Source organism: Triturus cristatus, chromosome 6 (assembly GCF_964204655.1).
Source record: "Triturus cristatus chromosome 6, aTriCri1.1, whole genome shotgun sequence".
NCBI classification, from domain to species: Eukaryota; Metazoa; Chordata; class Amphibia; order Caudata; family Salamandridae; genus Triturus; species Triturus cristatus.
In genome coordinates this window covers 920863143-920876764 of record NC_140589.1, presented here as the reverse complement: position 1 = coordinate 920876764, position 13622 = coordinate 920863143, and the positions used below count along the sequence as shown (strand labels likewise).

At 43.8% G+C, this 13622-nt stretch overlaps 1 protein-coding gene across 1 annotated transcript in view; it reads right to left on the bottom strand.

Annotated features, from left to right (window-relative positions):
- The window catches only part of FNDC1 (fibronectin type III domain containing 1), a 1187183-nt gene that overhangs the window by 92221 nt on the left and 1081340 nt on the right, over positions 1 to 13622 (bottom strand). The window contains exon 17 of the mRNA XM_085611596.1: positions 4148 to 4177. Coding sequence (XP_085467722.1) covers positions 4148 to 4177 — 30 coding nt within the window. The remainder of the gene's footprint in view (positions 1 to 4147; positions 4178 to 13622) is intronic.

Here is a 13622-nt window from a genome sequence, read left to right as displayed (position 1 = left end):
CAAAGAATGAAAGCATTAAGACAAATAAGATGACAAGAAAGAAGGCAAGGCAGGAGGAAAGAAAGAAAGACAAAAGGAAAGAAAGAAAGAATACAAGAAAGTAGGAAAGAAAGAAAAGCAGCGAAAGAAGGCAATAAATTAAGACCTAAAAGAAAGAATAAAGATCAGAAAAAAGAAAGGAAGAAAGAACAAAAAAGGCAAGAAAGAAGAAAAGAGAGAAAGAAAGAAAGAAAGAAGGCATAACTTAAACACAGAAGAGTTTCCAATGCAATGGACACAATCTGTTATGCTGTGAAATAGCAGAAGCCAGATAAACAAAGGACACTCCAAAAGCACTTTACAACACCATTGGGAGGAAACAGGAACTGCTATGGCTGGAATGTGTCTTGGTTACATCAAAAGCGTCCTGTTTTTGCATCAGGTGCTAATCACAAAGGCAGCACTAAAGTAATTATAAAGTGAGAACAAAAACTACCTTGTGTGTGGATGGTCTCATTACCCATTGCCGCATGCTGTATGGTCTAGTGGGCGGAAGCAAAATGTGAATTACAAAACCACAATGAGAGCTGGTAGAAAGCCCCCTAAAGTGTATTGTACATATAGTTTTAATTAAATCAAAAGTTCTTGGCTAACACCAGACCTAAAAACGTAAGGGGTTGTGTGTGGAAGCGCTCACATATTTATAGACTGTCACTGCTCAAAAATGTGGTTAAGGCAATTTCCTTATTTTGTTTGTTCTGCCTTTATAGTCTTTGAGTTTATGAAAATGGCAGTATTGTAGTCTGCCCCTTCTTCAAATGTCAGGAGCTTCTTCAGTCTTCTGCCTTCTTTAAGAGTTATTTGTATTCCAGATGGCCCTCATAACATACAGTGGTATTTCTGGAGCAGATTAGATAGGGTCATTAACAGGCCACTCATAATAATTGCTTCACAGTCTTAAACTGGTGAAGCAAAAACACCTTCCCTCTTGTGTTTTTGCATGTTTGCATACTTCAATTATTTTCTTGGGAGATTATTTCAGGAAATGGCAGACTAAAGTGTATTTTTAATTCCTTGCTAGCCACCAATGTGCATAAAACAGGTGGAGAACACCATGCTTGCAACAACATGCATGGTATGATTACAAAGCTCTGGAAGTAGTCTTTGTAATTCAGCAGTAACTGGGTAGCTTCATGTAATTTGCTGCCGTGAGTCCCTCCCCAAGGAACACCACAGCAATAGATTTTCATTGCTACTGCAGCTCTATGCCAGACCTAAAAATAAAAGGGCGAAGATCCATAGTATTCTCTGTAAACATTTGCTTTCTTATGTGATTTAATGCTTATCGTGATTGTACCTAATCAGTGAATTAATAGGTACAGAGGTGACATCAAGGGATAATTTATTTTTTTAAATCACGGAATCCGATATTTTAACATTTTTCTGAAACTGAGCATCATCGAGAATGTACTTCTAGCGGTGACATAACAGATAGAAACTTTTTATTTCTAGGAGACAAAATGGTTTTTTAAATTAAAGAAAAAAATGTTCGTAAAATCTGCAGCTTGTTAATCATACATTGTTCAGGGAATCTACAGGCAGTTGTCAGCCTCAATACCAAAATGACAGCTTTTATGACGTGCAAACCTTTGATCAAAGCACAGAATAAACAAGAACAGATTTACTGCTGACATCCTCCGTGGAGAAAATTATTTGCAGAAAGCTCGACTTATCCAGTTCATTCCTCTACTAAGCATCACAGACACAGCTCATAAAGATTCTGCTATTGAAGATGTAATCCCTTGGTATTTCGGCTGTCTCATTCCACTTTTGTTACATTCCTTTTGTTCCCTCACCCCTGGTTTGTAAGGCAAGAGATTGGCTTTTTACTATTAATTCAGGGCATTAAGATAGACTGTCTTAGCCACAGGTGTTGACATGTTTTTGAAATGAGATACTGTATGTTATCTCATTTGTTTCCTAGTCACTGCTAATGGGATGCAGGGGAAAGTGGTTTGACCCATCTGTCAGTCAAGAACTCTGAATGATGCTAGCAGGGGAGGGACGAGCCTAAGGCCTCAATTACAGATGCCTCAGAGGATGTTGCTTTTTTATCACTCCCAATAAAAACCAGTATCACTAGAATCGAAATTTAAAATATTACCAAGCATGATGGTGAAAGTGGGTAGGAACGTACTGCTTGCATGTAACAGCGTCATTACCCCAAAGCATCTTGGTAGCTGAAGTTCAGTTTTTCACACAAAGTTCATAAAAATGTTTTCGGCTAATGCTGTATTTCGAAATCGTATCTCTAGACACCAGTGTTTCAGGATTCCTCCCTCATCAGTAGAGAATATTTACGGGTTGCTGGACATGCTGCCAGTTTTCTCGGGTATAATCCCACTCAAATAGTGTGCAGGCATTCCAAAGCTTGTCAGCTTGGGGGTGGCTCGCGAGATCCTTTTAACAGTGAAAGTGGGTAGGAATGTGCGGCTTGCATGTAACTGCGCCATTACCCCATAGCGTCTTGGTAGTTCTAATTCAGTTTTTCACACCAAGTTCATAAATATTTTTTCACCTTTACCAAGTATGATAACTATGTACCGCCTGTAACTGCCAACCTTTTGTGGATTCTTAATTAATGAATCATGCATAACAGAGTCGTGGTCGCCACAAATAAGTGCTGGTGTCCACCACTAGCAACAAACTGCACAAAGTATACAATGCACCCAGATACTCACATGCTGAAATGACTTATTCTTTCTCAGGGCTAATTATAAATCTTCCATCATCGAACACTTCTGCTTGTGTCACCTGTCACCTTGCTGGCTGAAGTCTTCCATTGCTCTTGTGTCCCACAAGGCCATCTCTAATCACTCCACTACACTTCTGCCTTAGCTTCTCAGTTGTCACTCAGTTCTCTTATCTCCTTATCGCTTCATAGGACAGTCCTCCCCCACAACACTTGTCATAAACACGTCCTGCTCACCTACAAACCCACCACCCTACAGCGCAAGGCTTCAGCTCCTTCCCAATCTCCTGCTTATGGCCAAAGTTAAAATGGGCCTGCTTTCCTTCTTCATGTATCTTTTCTGAGCTGCACGTCTGCTTCTTTTTGGGCCATTCATACTTGTGCCCCGTCAATGGGACAGCTATAGGGTGGGCGGCAAAGGAAAATCCTCTGATTTGTAGAGTAAATAATACATCTTCTGTTGGGGATTAACTGCTAATGGAGAGAGTCCTTTGGTGAAATTATCCCTGTCCTGAGATCTCTAGTGTGGAACTAATTCTGCAAGAAGATTCAGGATGCACTTACAAGTTGCCTTTGGTGGGGGTAGGGGATCGTGGTGTACCGCTCAAACTGGGAGTTTCATATGATTCCCAGCTTGGAATGATCTGAACTGCAAACCCCGGATCTGATCATTTGGGGCCTGGAGGAACCTGACCGGGACTTGCAAACTGAGTTATGGGGGTTGTGGGCAACTACTCCGCCCTGCTTCCACCCGCCTTTTCACTTCAGCGTGGGGGAGAAGAAAAGCTCATAAAATATAAACCCACCATCTTCTCCCGACACCGCTGCTGAGAGAAAAGGCCCCTCACACAATCACAACCTACTGTAAGGAGATGGTAAATGTGTGGATTGAGCATATTATTTCCCTCAGAAGGAGGACAATCACGCAGAATTGAACACGGTATTCCCCGGTCCGCATGTTATTTCCCATTCTGTAGGGGGTTCATTTGTAGTCATCAGATGTATGTGCATGGATACCTGGTATCTCTCCAGCTACATCTGAGGAACTTAAAATGAGCCCTCGGGGGTATTTCTACCAAGGGAGACTTCACCACCGTTCCCCAAATGAGGATGTACTGTGTTCGACACAAATCAGAAAACGTTTCATTTCCACTCAACTGTAAATCGGTCAATATACTAGGTTAGATAATTTTACTGTGGCTCTCAATCCTTATATAACCTAAAGCAACATTTTCTGAAACACAAGATGAAAAAATAGTGCTGCAACCTTTCAAATACCCAAGTCTCTTGCTACCATTTAGAAGCCAGGATGTAACATATATGTAACGCTCCAGATTATTAGGTTAGCGTGCATGGTGCACTCTCCAAAACAGGTATTATTAAAAAAAACAACAAGTGGACAAAAAAGGATCTTACCAGGTGGCCTGACTATAAGCAGCGGATTATCTGTAAAAGAAAAATAAAAATAAGTTATTAAACATTTTGCCTTCCAACCTGATCTGCGAGAAGCTAACAGGGAAACAAATACCGAAATAATACTAAGTGAAACTGCCTTAGAACACATTCTCTGAGGAAGACATAAAACATTAACACAACTACACTCTAGAATAAATAAATAATTGATTAAAAACTAACAACTATGGAACCCACATACAAAATATCAAAGCATTCCCAAAATAATAAATCCGAGGGATAAGATTTTTATCTGTGGGAAAATTTGCAAAAGAATAAAGAGTAAACGTCAAAAGTCATTAAAGACTTGGGGGCATATCAACAAGGGCTTTATCTCTGCTTTTTTGGCTTTAAAAGCCAAAAAAGGAGAGATAAAACTAGCGCCCTATCAACAACAGGGTGCTAACATGCAAATTTGCATGTTAGCACCCTTTTACTCTACGCTTCCCCTTGCATCTCTAATGAGATGCAAAGGGGGCGTTCCAGAGTAAAATAAGCGACATTTCTCCTATTATCAAGAATGTCGCTAACCCTGTTAGAGACAAAAAAAGCAGCGCTAACCGCGGTTAACGCTGCTTTTTTACATCTGGTATTTTTCTGACTTAGCCATGATATCCTATGGAAGGAGGATATCATGGCTAAGTTTGCCTGTCCCTATCAACAAGGTAACGTGAGATTATCGCTGGGTTTCCAGCGATAATCTCACGTTAGCCTGTTAGCGTGAGGATTTTTATCGCTATTGAGATAAGCGTTGCTAATAGCACGCTATCTCAGCGATAAAAATTCACGCTAGCCGGCGATAATTATCCTAGCGCTAAGTGCGCTTAGAGATAATTATCGCCGGTTGTTGTTGATATGCCCCAAAGAACGCTCACCGCACCGGACTTTTCCTTCTTCTGAACCCCAGATCCAACTTGGCCTCTGGTTTGTCATGTACTTTCTCAACATAAGTATATTTTCAATTACAACTTAAATTCTGCAGTCATTTTAAGCACAAACACACCTGGCAGGTGGCTGGATCCCCGCGCCCTTCACAATTTATGTAATCTTTTGGCAAACTTATCTCCAAGCACTTTGCGATGAAAAAAATATTTCCTCCTCTGCAATACATTTACCGCTGAAGAAGCGAGTGTGTCAGGTCGTTTTCTTTTCGTTCATACATGCTTAGGCCCAAAAACGATGCAAGAAGTTTTAGGACTCCTTTGCCTTCTAAGGAGTTTCCTATAAACATGGTTTACGAGCTTATGTACTAATTTGAGACCATCATTAGATGACGTCAAACCTAGTCTCATAGCGCTGCAAGGCACCGCTCAAGCTTCAGTTCTCCTCTCAAAGGGGAATATTATCAAGAAACGGCGTTAAAATTATCGCCGCTTTAGCGGCAGAAAACTGCCGCTAAAGTGGCGATAATGGGCTTGATAATATGCCCTGGAGAATTCCAATAGAAGCCCATGTTCTGGTGTCAACATGGGCTTTTATGGGAATTCTCAAGGGAATATTATCAAGCCCATTATCGCCGCTTTAGCTGCAGTTTTCTGCCGCTAAAGCGGCGATAATTTTAACGCCGTGCTTGATAATATGCCCCAAAGGGTTTGTATATCATAGCCCACATACGTACATTCATATATACATCTTTAGGTGCCGTCAAACCTCTAGGGGCATATTATCAAGCCAGGCGATAAAATTATCGCCTCTTTAGCGGCAGAAAACTGCTGCTAAAACGGCGATAATGGGCTCGATAATATGCTCTATGGAACTCCAATTGAAGCCCATGTTAGATGTCCTTCACATTTAACATGGGCTTCAATTGGAATTCCATAGAGCATATTATCAAGCCCATTATCGCCGTTTTAGCAGCAGTTTTCTGCTGCTAAAGCGGCGATAATTTTATCGCCTGGCTTGATAATATGCCCCTTGGTCTCCAAGCACCGCTCAAGCTTAGGTTCTCCTCTCACAGGGTTTATACATCAGAGCCCACATATGCACATCAATATATACATAAACCAACGAATTACAGTCCAATGGTGTTTCCAAACTGGACACAACAGTCTATGAGAGCACTTTGCAGAGATTCATTCAACTTCCTTGTCCGACAAATTATATTAACCTAAAAGAACACAACATAACATAACATATATTTGTAAAGTGTACACACAGGTCTCTGACTATTATCTAACTCAGGGCTACTCATTTTATCAACTAGTCTCGGAAGGAGAAAAGGCTGAGTGAACCGACCAGAATTCGAACCCGTGACTTGCGTATGCATACACTGCGCTGGTTCACACTGACCATTTATGCTTACCCGATGACTGAGGGCTGCATTGTTTGGCCCTAAGATTATGACTTTTCAATGAATCGCCGACGAGAAACAGAAAACTGCTTTTGGAAGGGTGTAAGAATGGTCTTAAATTCTTTCGTATTGTTGACCTTGTATAGAGGCAAATTCATCACAGATCGTAGGGGCATATTAACAAGGAACAGGGAAAATTACCGCTAAGGGCGCTTAGCATTAATTTTTTTAACGCCCGCTATCGCTGAGTAATATCGCCTGGTTATCGCGTTATTAACAACGCTAACCGCCTAGGCGATAAAAAATCCAGCGATAGCGGCATTTTGGGAGGTTATCGCTGGTAATGCAGCGATAAAACCACAAGGATAGGGATATCCTTGTTGATAGCCCATGGTGGATTTAGCCATGTAATCCACCTCCCATTGGATTACATGGCTAAATCTGAAAATTAGCAGATGTAAAAAAGCAGCGTTAACCGTGGTTAGCGCTGCTTTTTTGTCTCTATCAGGGTTAGCGTGAAGCTTGATAATAGGAGAAATGTCGCTTAGCGACATTTCTCCTATTATTTTGCTCTGGAACGCCCACTTTGCATCTCATTAGAGATGGAAGCGTAGTGAAAAAGGGTGCTAACATGCGATTTTGCATGTTAGCACCCTGTTGTTGATAGGGCGATAGTTTTATCTCCGCTTCTTTGGCTTTTAAAGCCAAAAAAGCGGAGATAAAGCCCTTGTTAATATGCCCCGTAGTGCCTTGTGCAAGGAGGCATTCTATGCCCCGCAGGTAGCCTGCAATTGTTTTAATCATTCAGTTAGTCCACATTAACTTAATTATTTCCTTTCGAGTAGCCTTTTTATTGCCATTGTCTAACAGTGACCTCCATTTGCAGCCACTCTTTCGATGAAGCAGCATCTTCTTCTTCGAGACCCAATGGTTTCTGTGGATGGTTATTCAGCACCTTTCTGAATCTGGTGTAGGTTACACCCACCAGCCTCACACACTGAGGGGCTTATTTACAAGCCCCTTGTGCCGCCAGTGCAACACCCATGGGTTTTGACGCATTCCCATATTTACAAGAATTTGTAAATCTGTAAATGTGTCAAAACTGTAGACTCTCTAGGGCTGGCATAACGAGGAGAAATATGTTTATTTCTCCCGATTGTTTCCTCTTTCTATGTGTGCTTCATTCTACAGCACATAGAAAGAGGGAAACACCTCCATGCATTGTTTTTGCGCAGGAAGGTGTTCCTTCCTGCACAAAAACAATCCTGCCAGCAACATAGACACACTTGCACCCTGCAAGGGTGCCTGTGTTGGCACTAGGCACCATATTGTGCTCCGCTGCTGGCTGAAAGGACAGGAATGTACCGCATCTCATAAATACGGTGCATTCCTGCCACTTCATTGCGTTTGGCAGCACACCAAAAACACTTGCAACGCTTCCTTATACCTAAACATTGTAAATGATGCCCTGAATGTACAAGTAATACCAATGAGTTTGCTAAGGATGACAATGCTCTCCAGAAATGCTAGGCTATATTTATATTGCAGTGTAACCGACTCCAAGCATCTCATTATGATTCCCAGGGAATTCCTGATGGAGCTGTTAACAGTGGGACATATTTACAAGGAAAAGTCGGAGCATGGAGCTACATCAAATGTGGCAGTACCCCGCTCTGGCATTTCAAAATACACTATATCTAAACTATGGCACACCCCTGTGTTTTTCCTAGTGCTGGCAATAAAAATAGCTGCCTAGTGCCAACGCAGGCACCCTTGCACCATAGTGCATGGGTGCCTGCGTTGCAGCGAATGATTGTTTATGTGCAGAAAGGGACACCTTCCTGCAGAAAAAACAATAATTAATTGCATTTAGCTCCATGTGTGCTGCAGAATGCAGTACACATAGAAAAAACAAAAACGAGGAGAAATAAAATTATTTCTCCTCATTCTGCCATTCTAACGCTTGCTACTGCATGGCGTTAGTTTTTGGTGCTGCCTTAGATTTACAGTTCCTTATAAATCTGGAGCAACGTCAAAAAACAATGGGTGCTGCGATGGAACAACCACAGCAACACCCATTGCATGCCCCTTTCATGCAAAGTGATGCATGTAAAGGGACTGTATTTACAAGGCGGAGTTAAGTCCCAAAAAGTGTCTATACGCCACTTTGTAAATATGGAGAAGGGCATAGCGCTACCAGAACATTGCTGACGTTCTGGTGGCGGTATCCCCTTCTAAATATACCCCAGATTATACAGCAGACTTAGTTCATTTACTGAAAACAGGTGAAAACTCTGGGAAAAGCAGGGAGAGAACGAATTTCTGAAAGAATAGGTGTGCCTCTGATCACTAAAGACCTGCTTGGACGCTCTGCTGCTCGAGGGGAAAGGTTGCTGAACTGCCCTGCTGCGGGACTGCGAGGACCATGGTGCTGAGCGCCTAGCTGATTGGACTCACCTGGTTCCTCTTCCCGCTCCCGCCCCCGTCATCTGCATCCATCCACACAGCGCCTCGCGGCCCCCGCTTCGCGGGAGCCGCTCGTTGGTACACTGCTATAAATATCCTGGCTGACAATCATTCTGCGTGTGCCTCTGATCACTAAAGACCTGCTTGGACGCTCTGCTGCTCGAGGGGAAAGGTTGCTGAACTGCCCTGCTGCAGGACTGCGAGGACCATGGTGCTCAGCGCCTAGCTGATTGCACTCACCTGGTTCCTCTTCCCGCTCCCGCCCCCGTCATCTGCATCCATCCACACAGCGCCTCGCGGCCCCCGCTTCGCGGGAGCCGCTCGTTGGTACACTGCTATAAATATCCTGGCTGACAATCATTCTGCGTGTGCCTCTGATCACTAAAGACCTGCTTGGACGCTCTGCTGCTCGAGGGGAAAGGTTGCTGAACTGCCCTGCTGCGGGACTGCGAGGACCATGGTGCTCAGCGCCTAGCTGATTGGACTCACCTGGTTCCTCTTCCCGCTCCCGCCCCCTCCTGCCCCTTGGTTCTTCTTAAGCCCCCGATTGGACGCGCTAGCGGTACGCGCGCGGGACGTAGCTCGGGGCGAAGACCGGGCAAAGAGCGGGCCGTTTGTGGCCGTTCGTGGACGGCCGTGGACGGGACGGGCCACCCCCCTGACAGGTGCTACCACACATGGACTATACTCATCGTGAGTAGTAGCAAAGTTGCTGATAGGCGGGTCCTGCCTTATAGTGTTTTACGTTGTTGCTGTGTAAAGTTAACATCTTAACAATTATTCCCAATTGTGTTCCCTGGTGCACTACTTTAACTGTTTTGAGACCCCTCCATTTTACGTAGGTAGCCTCCCAATAGTCTGACCCGCAACTACCAGTATGACCTCCCTTAGATCTGGTAGGAAGGAAATGCAGGCCACTAAAGGGGGTCAAGTACTAGGGACTCTCGATAATTTTATTACAAGAGCGGCCCGTGTTCTAGAACAAGAGATTATCTTAACCGAGAAAAGATTGTCCCTAGAAATTCAAGAGAAAAGATCATCACTGGGTAATATTATGACGGCTTTGTCCCCAGATAGTAGACTGCCGCAAACTGTTCTCGTTATATCGCCCAGTCTTACTGAAGCGCAGTCGGACCAAACGGATCTGGGCTCAGTGGATACATTACTAGAGCAAACGCCTATCCCCGAACCCAATGCTCCTCTTACAACTGTTAGCACCCCTCACCCACAGTCTATCTCCGAGCAATCGCATATTGTTGCTCCGACTGTGAGTAATAAGCCCAAGCCTACTTTTGGTAAAAGAAAGCGTAGGGGAGTACTGCCCAGGGGTAAATGTGCAAAAAAGTCTAAAATGTTTAAACCGCATGATTTTGTTATTAATCGAGATGCTCCCAATTCCTCTGTACCTGGCAGTGCTACTCCTGCTATAGGGAGCTCTAGGTTTTTACACACTGCTATTACTCAAACTAATGAAGACCCTCTATCCTCTGATTTTCTCCAGCATCTAGAAAAATTAGTTAAATCTCTTCTTTTACCCTTATATGAGAGAGTAAACCGGCTTTCCTCTTCGCTGGAGAAAATAGAGGGCATGGTGCTTACAAATATGACCATGTTGGAGAAATTCACACTGTCCTCCAACTGCTCTAAGTCTCTAACCACCCATGAAATTGATGATAAAACTAGGTCTGATTCTAATATTAAGACCCGTAGGGGTGGAGCCCCACCCAACTTCTCTGGTCGTAATGACCCTGTTGTTGAAGTACCTTTCTCTCCTGCTAGTGTAGAGGTGCCGACTGATCCAGGGTGTAATAATAATGCTACCACCACAGACACTAACAAGAGTGCTACTATTAGCAAGCCTAGTATGGAGAGTGTTGATCTCCCTCAAAAGCTCCCATGCATTAATCTTCCCCCTGAGTCAAAACCCTATACTGTTATATTGGTTGGGGTCCCAAGCCTTACCCAGGCTAAGCCTGAGTCTCACAGTGAGCTGAAAAACAAAGTTATACACTGGCTAAATAATAACAGGCCACTACCTCCTAGCTTAAGTGCTGAGATTCTGACTGTCCGCAGGGTGTGTTGGTTGGGAAGTAGAGTTAAGAAAGTGGAGGGTGACTGTGTGATCATCAACTTTCGGGACCCTAGGGTGGTGAGCCATATCTGTTCCTACCCTAATAATTTGAGTGGTACTGGAATATCTGCATTGGACATGTCCTATTTTTATTCATATCACTCCCCTGTTTTACCTTTTGACATGTCGATTCCTTGGAGAAGGGTTACCAAGAGATCGCATCGACAGATTGGATGGGACTTCCATCTTCCACTGTCTAATTCTTATACTCCATTGAATGCCCTAGACGGGGTCGACTGACTTCCACCAATTACAATTAATAGGGCCAGTCTTGGCGTGGATAATGTGGGACTAGTAGGGAGGGTTGGGTCAAAGAGGGCACCTTTGGGTTTGAGCTTATTGCCAGTTACTCCTGCTCGGGTTTCACCTAGTGGCTCACTTAATATCCACCGCTATTCTGATACTCCTAAGAGCGTGAACAACGGTATGGGCCATACCTTTACTCAACCCGCAATACGAGGAGTGGTTCCTGTACCTTTGCTGCCCATTCCTATCGATCCTCCTTTAATATCTATGGTTTCATGGAACATTGCTGGTTTGAGCAGTAAAATAATCCTGGAAGACTGTTCCGTATGGGTGAATACCCAGGACATTCTGGTCTTCCAGGAAACATGGGCAGTGGAACCCATTTACATCTCCGGGTATTTAAACTTTTTCAAGGGTGCTATACGTGGAGCAAAGGGACGCCCATCTGGCGGCCTCTGCATCTGGATTAAGCAAACCCTTGGGTATAGTATAAGGGAATTGGTCATAGATAGCCCAGATTTGCTAATCATCTCACTTCAGCTCAATGATGATCCTGAAATTCTGATTGTAAATGTTTACAACAGGGGTCTACCTGCTGGTCGTGGCACAAATACTTTTTTACAATTGGAAGGGTTCTTGGACACAGTGAATCTGCGTTCCAATGTTTTAATAGTGGGAGACCTAAACTGTTGTTTTGAGCCTCTACCCATTGCCCCTGAGTCACTCACAGGGGATGTGGACGCAATTTTCAACATCCCACCTCTTGAACTTCCTCCCATCAAGAGGTGGACTGAATCCGCTACCCAGTGGATGAGTCTATGTATGGAGCGGGGCTACAGAGCTGTGAAAAGACGAACTCCCTCGGATAAAGAGGGAAGGGCAACTTTCTCCGATGGTCGACACTGTAAAAGTCGAATCGACTACGCCTTAATCAAAGTGGAGTATTGGCCCATACTATGTGATATGGTGGTCCTCGACCGCCCTGAGAGCGATCATAATCCACTGGTTTTGAACTTATTACTCTGTCCAGCACATAGAAATAAACCCACAGAAATAGCGACCGCCGAAACATTATTAACTAACAACCAACGGCGAGTTCGTTGGGAGAAGGTAGCTATCGATAGCGCATTATTATCAGAGATTAATCAGAAGGCTTCCTGTGCTCTGGTGGATTTACAGCTCCTACAGAGCACAGAAGATATAATTACAGGGGCCACCCAAATACATGATCATTTATTTTCTGATCTTAAGTCCATCTTCTCCAAGCCAAGTAAGGCCAAGAAATCTACTATGTTAATCTCGAAATCTTGGTATAACAAAGCGTGCCGAGCTTCCTATAGCAAATTGAAACTTGCTATTGCTACTAAAAACCCGGCTGTTATTAGACAATCTAGAAAAGATTATAGTAAGGCTAAAATAACGGCCAAACGAGAATGGGATAACAACCATTGGAATGATCTCCTGGCTGCTAGCAAAAAAAGGAATTTAACCCTGTTCTGGCATATTGTTAAGTGGGGTAACTCATCCAGTACCCAGGTCCCAACCAACCATGTTCCCCCAGATACCTGGGTTTCGCATTTCGAATCTCAGTTCTCGGACGGAAACCGGGTTGAGGGGTTTGTTCTCATAGAAAGCAGGGACCTGTCCATTTCCCCTATTCTCAATTTTGACTGTGATGAGGTCGCGGCGGCGCTGAGAAAGGTGCCCAGCGGCAAAGCACCCGGAATGGATTGTGTCCCTGCTGATCTTTTTTAATCTGATTTTGATATATGGGTACCTTATATTGCACATCTTGCCAATGCTTTAATTAGAGGGGCAGCTATTCCTGACTCCTGGAGGGGCGCAGAGATTCTCCCGATTTTTAAGAAGGGTGATCGTTCCTGTCCGGGGAACTATCGCCCTATTAGTCTTATTGATTCTGTTCAGAAGATCATTGCTAGAATGACACTGGCAAGAATCCAGATTTGGATTGATCAGGAGGATATCATCTCTCCCTTACAGGCCGGTTTTAGACCCTGCACCAGTACCATCGACCAGGCATTCAAATTCCAACTAATTGTCTGGAAAACAGTTTATCTGTGTGGTGGTTCCATATATGCTGCCTTTGTAGATCTTCGATCAGCATTTGACTTGGTCAATAGGTCCAAGCTATGGGACGCCTTGGTGGAGCTTGGCATTCCGGGAGATCTCTTGAACATTATCATTAAGTTATACGACAACAACTTTGCCCAAGTTCGTTGGGGGAAACAGGGTCAGGTTACAAAAAGATTTAGGGTAACTAGGGGCGTCAGACAGGGGTGCGTACT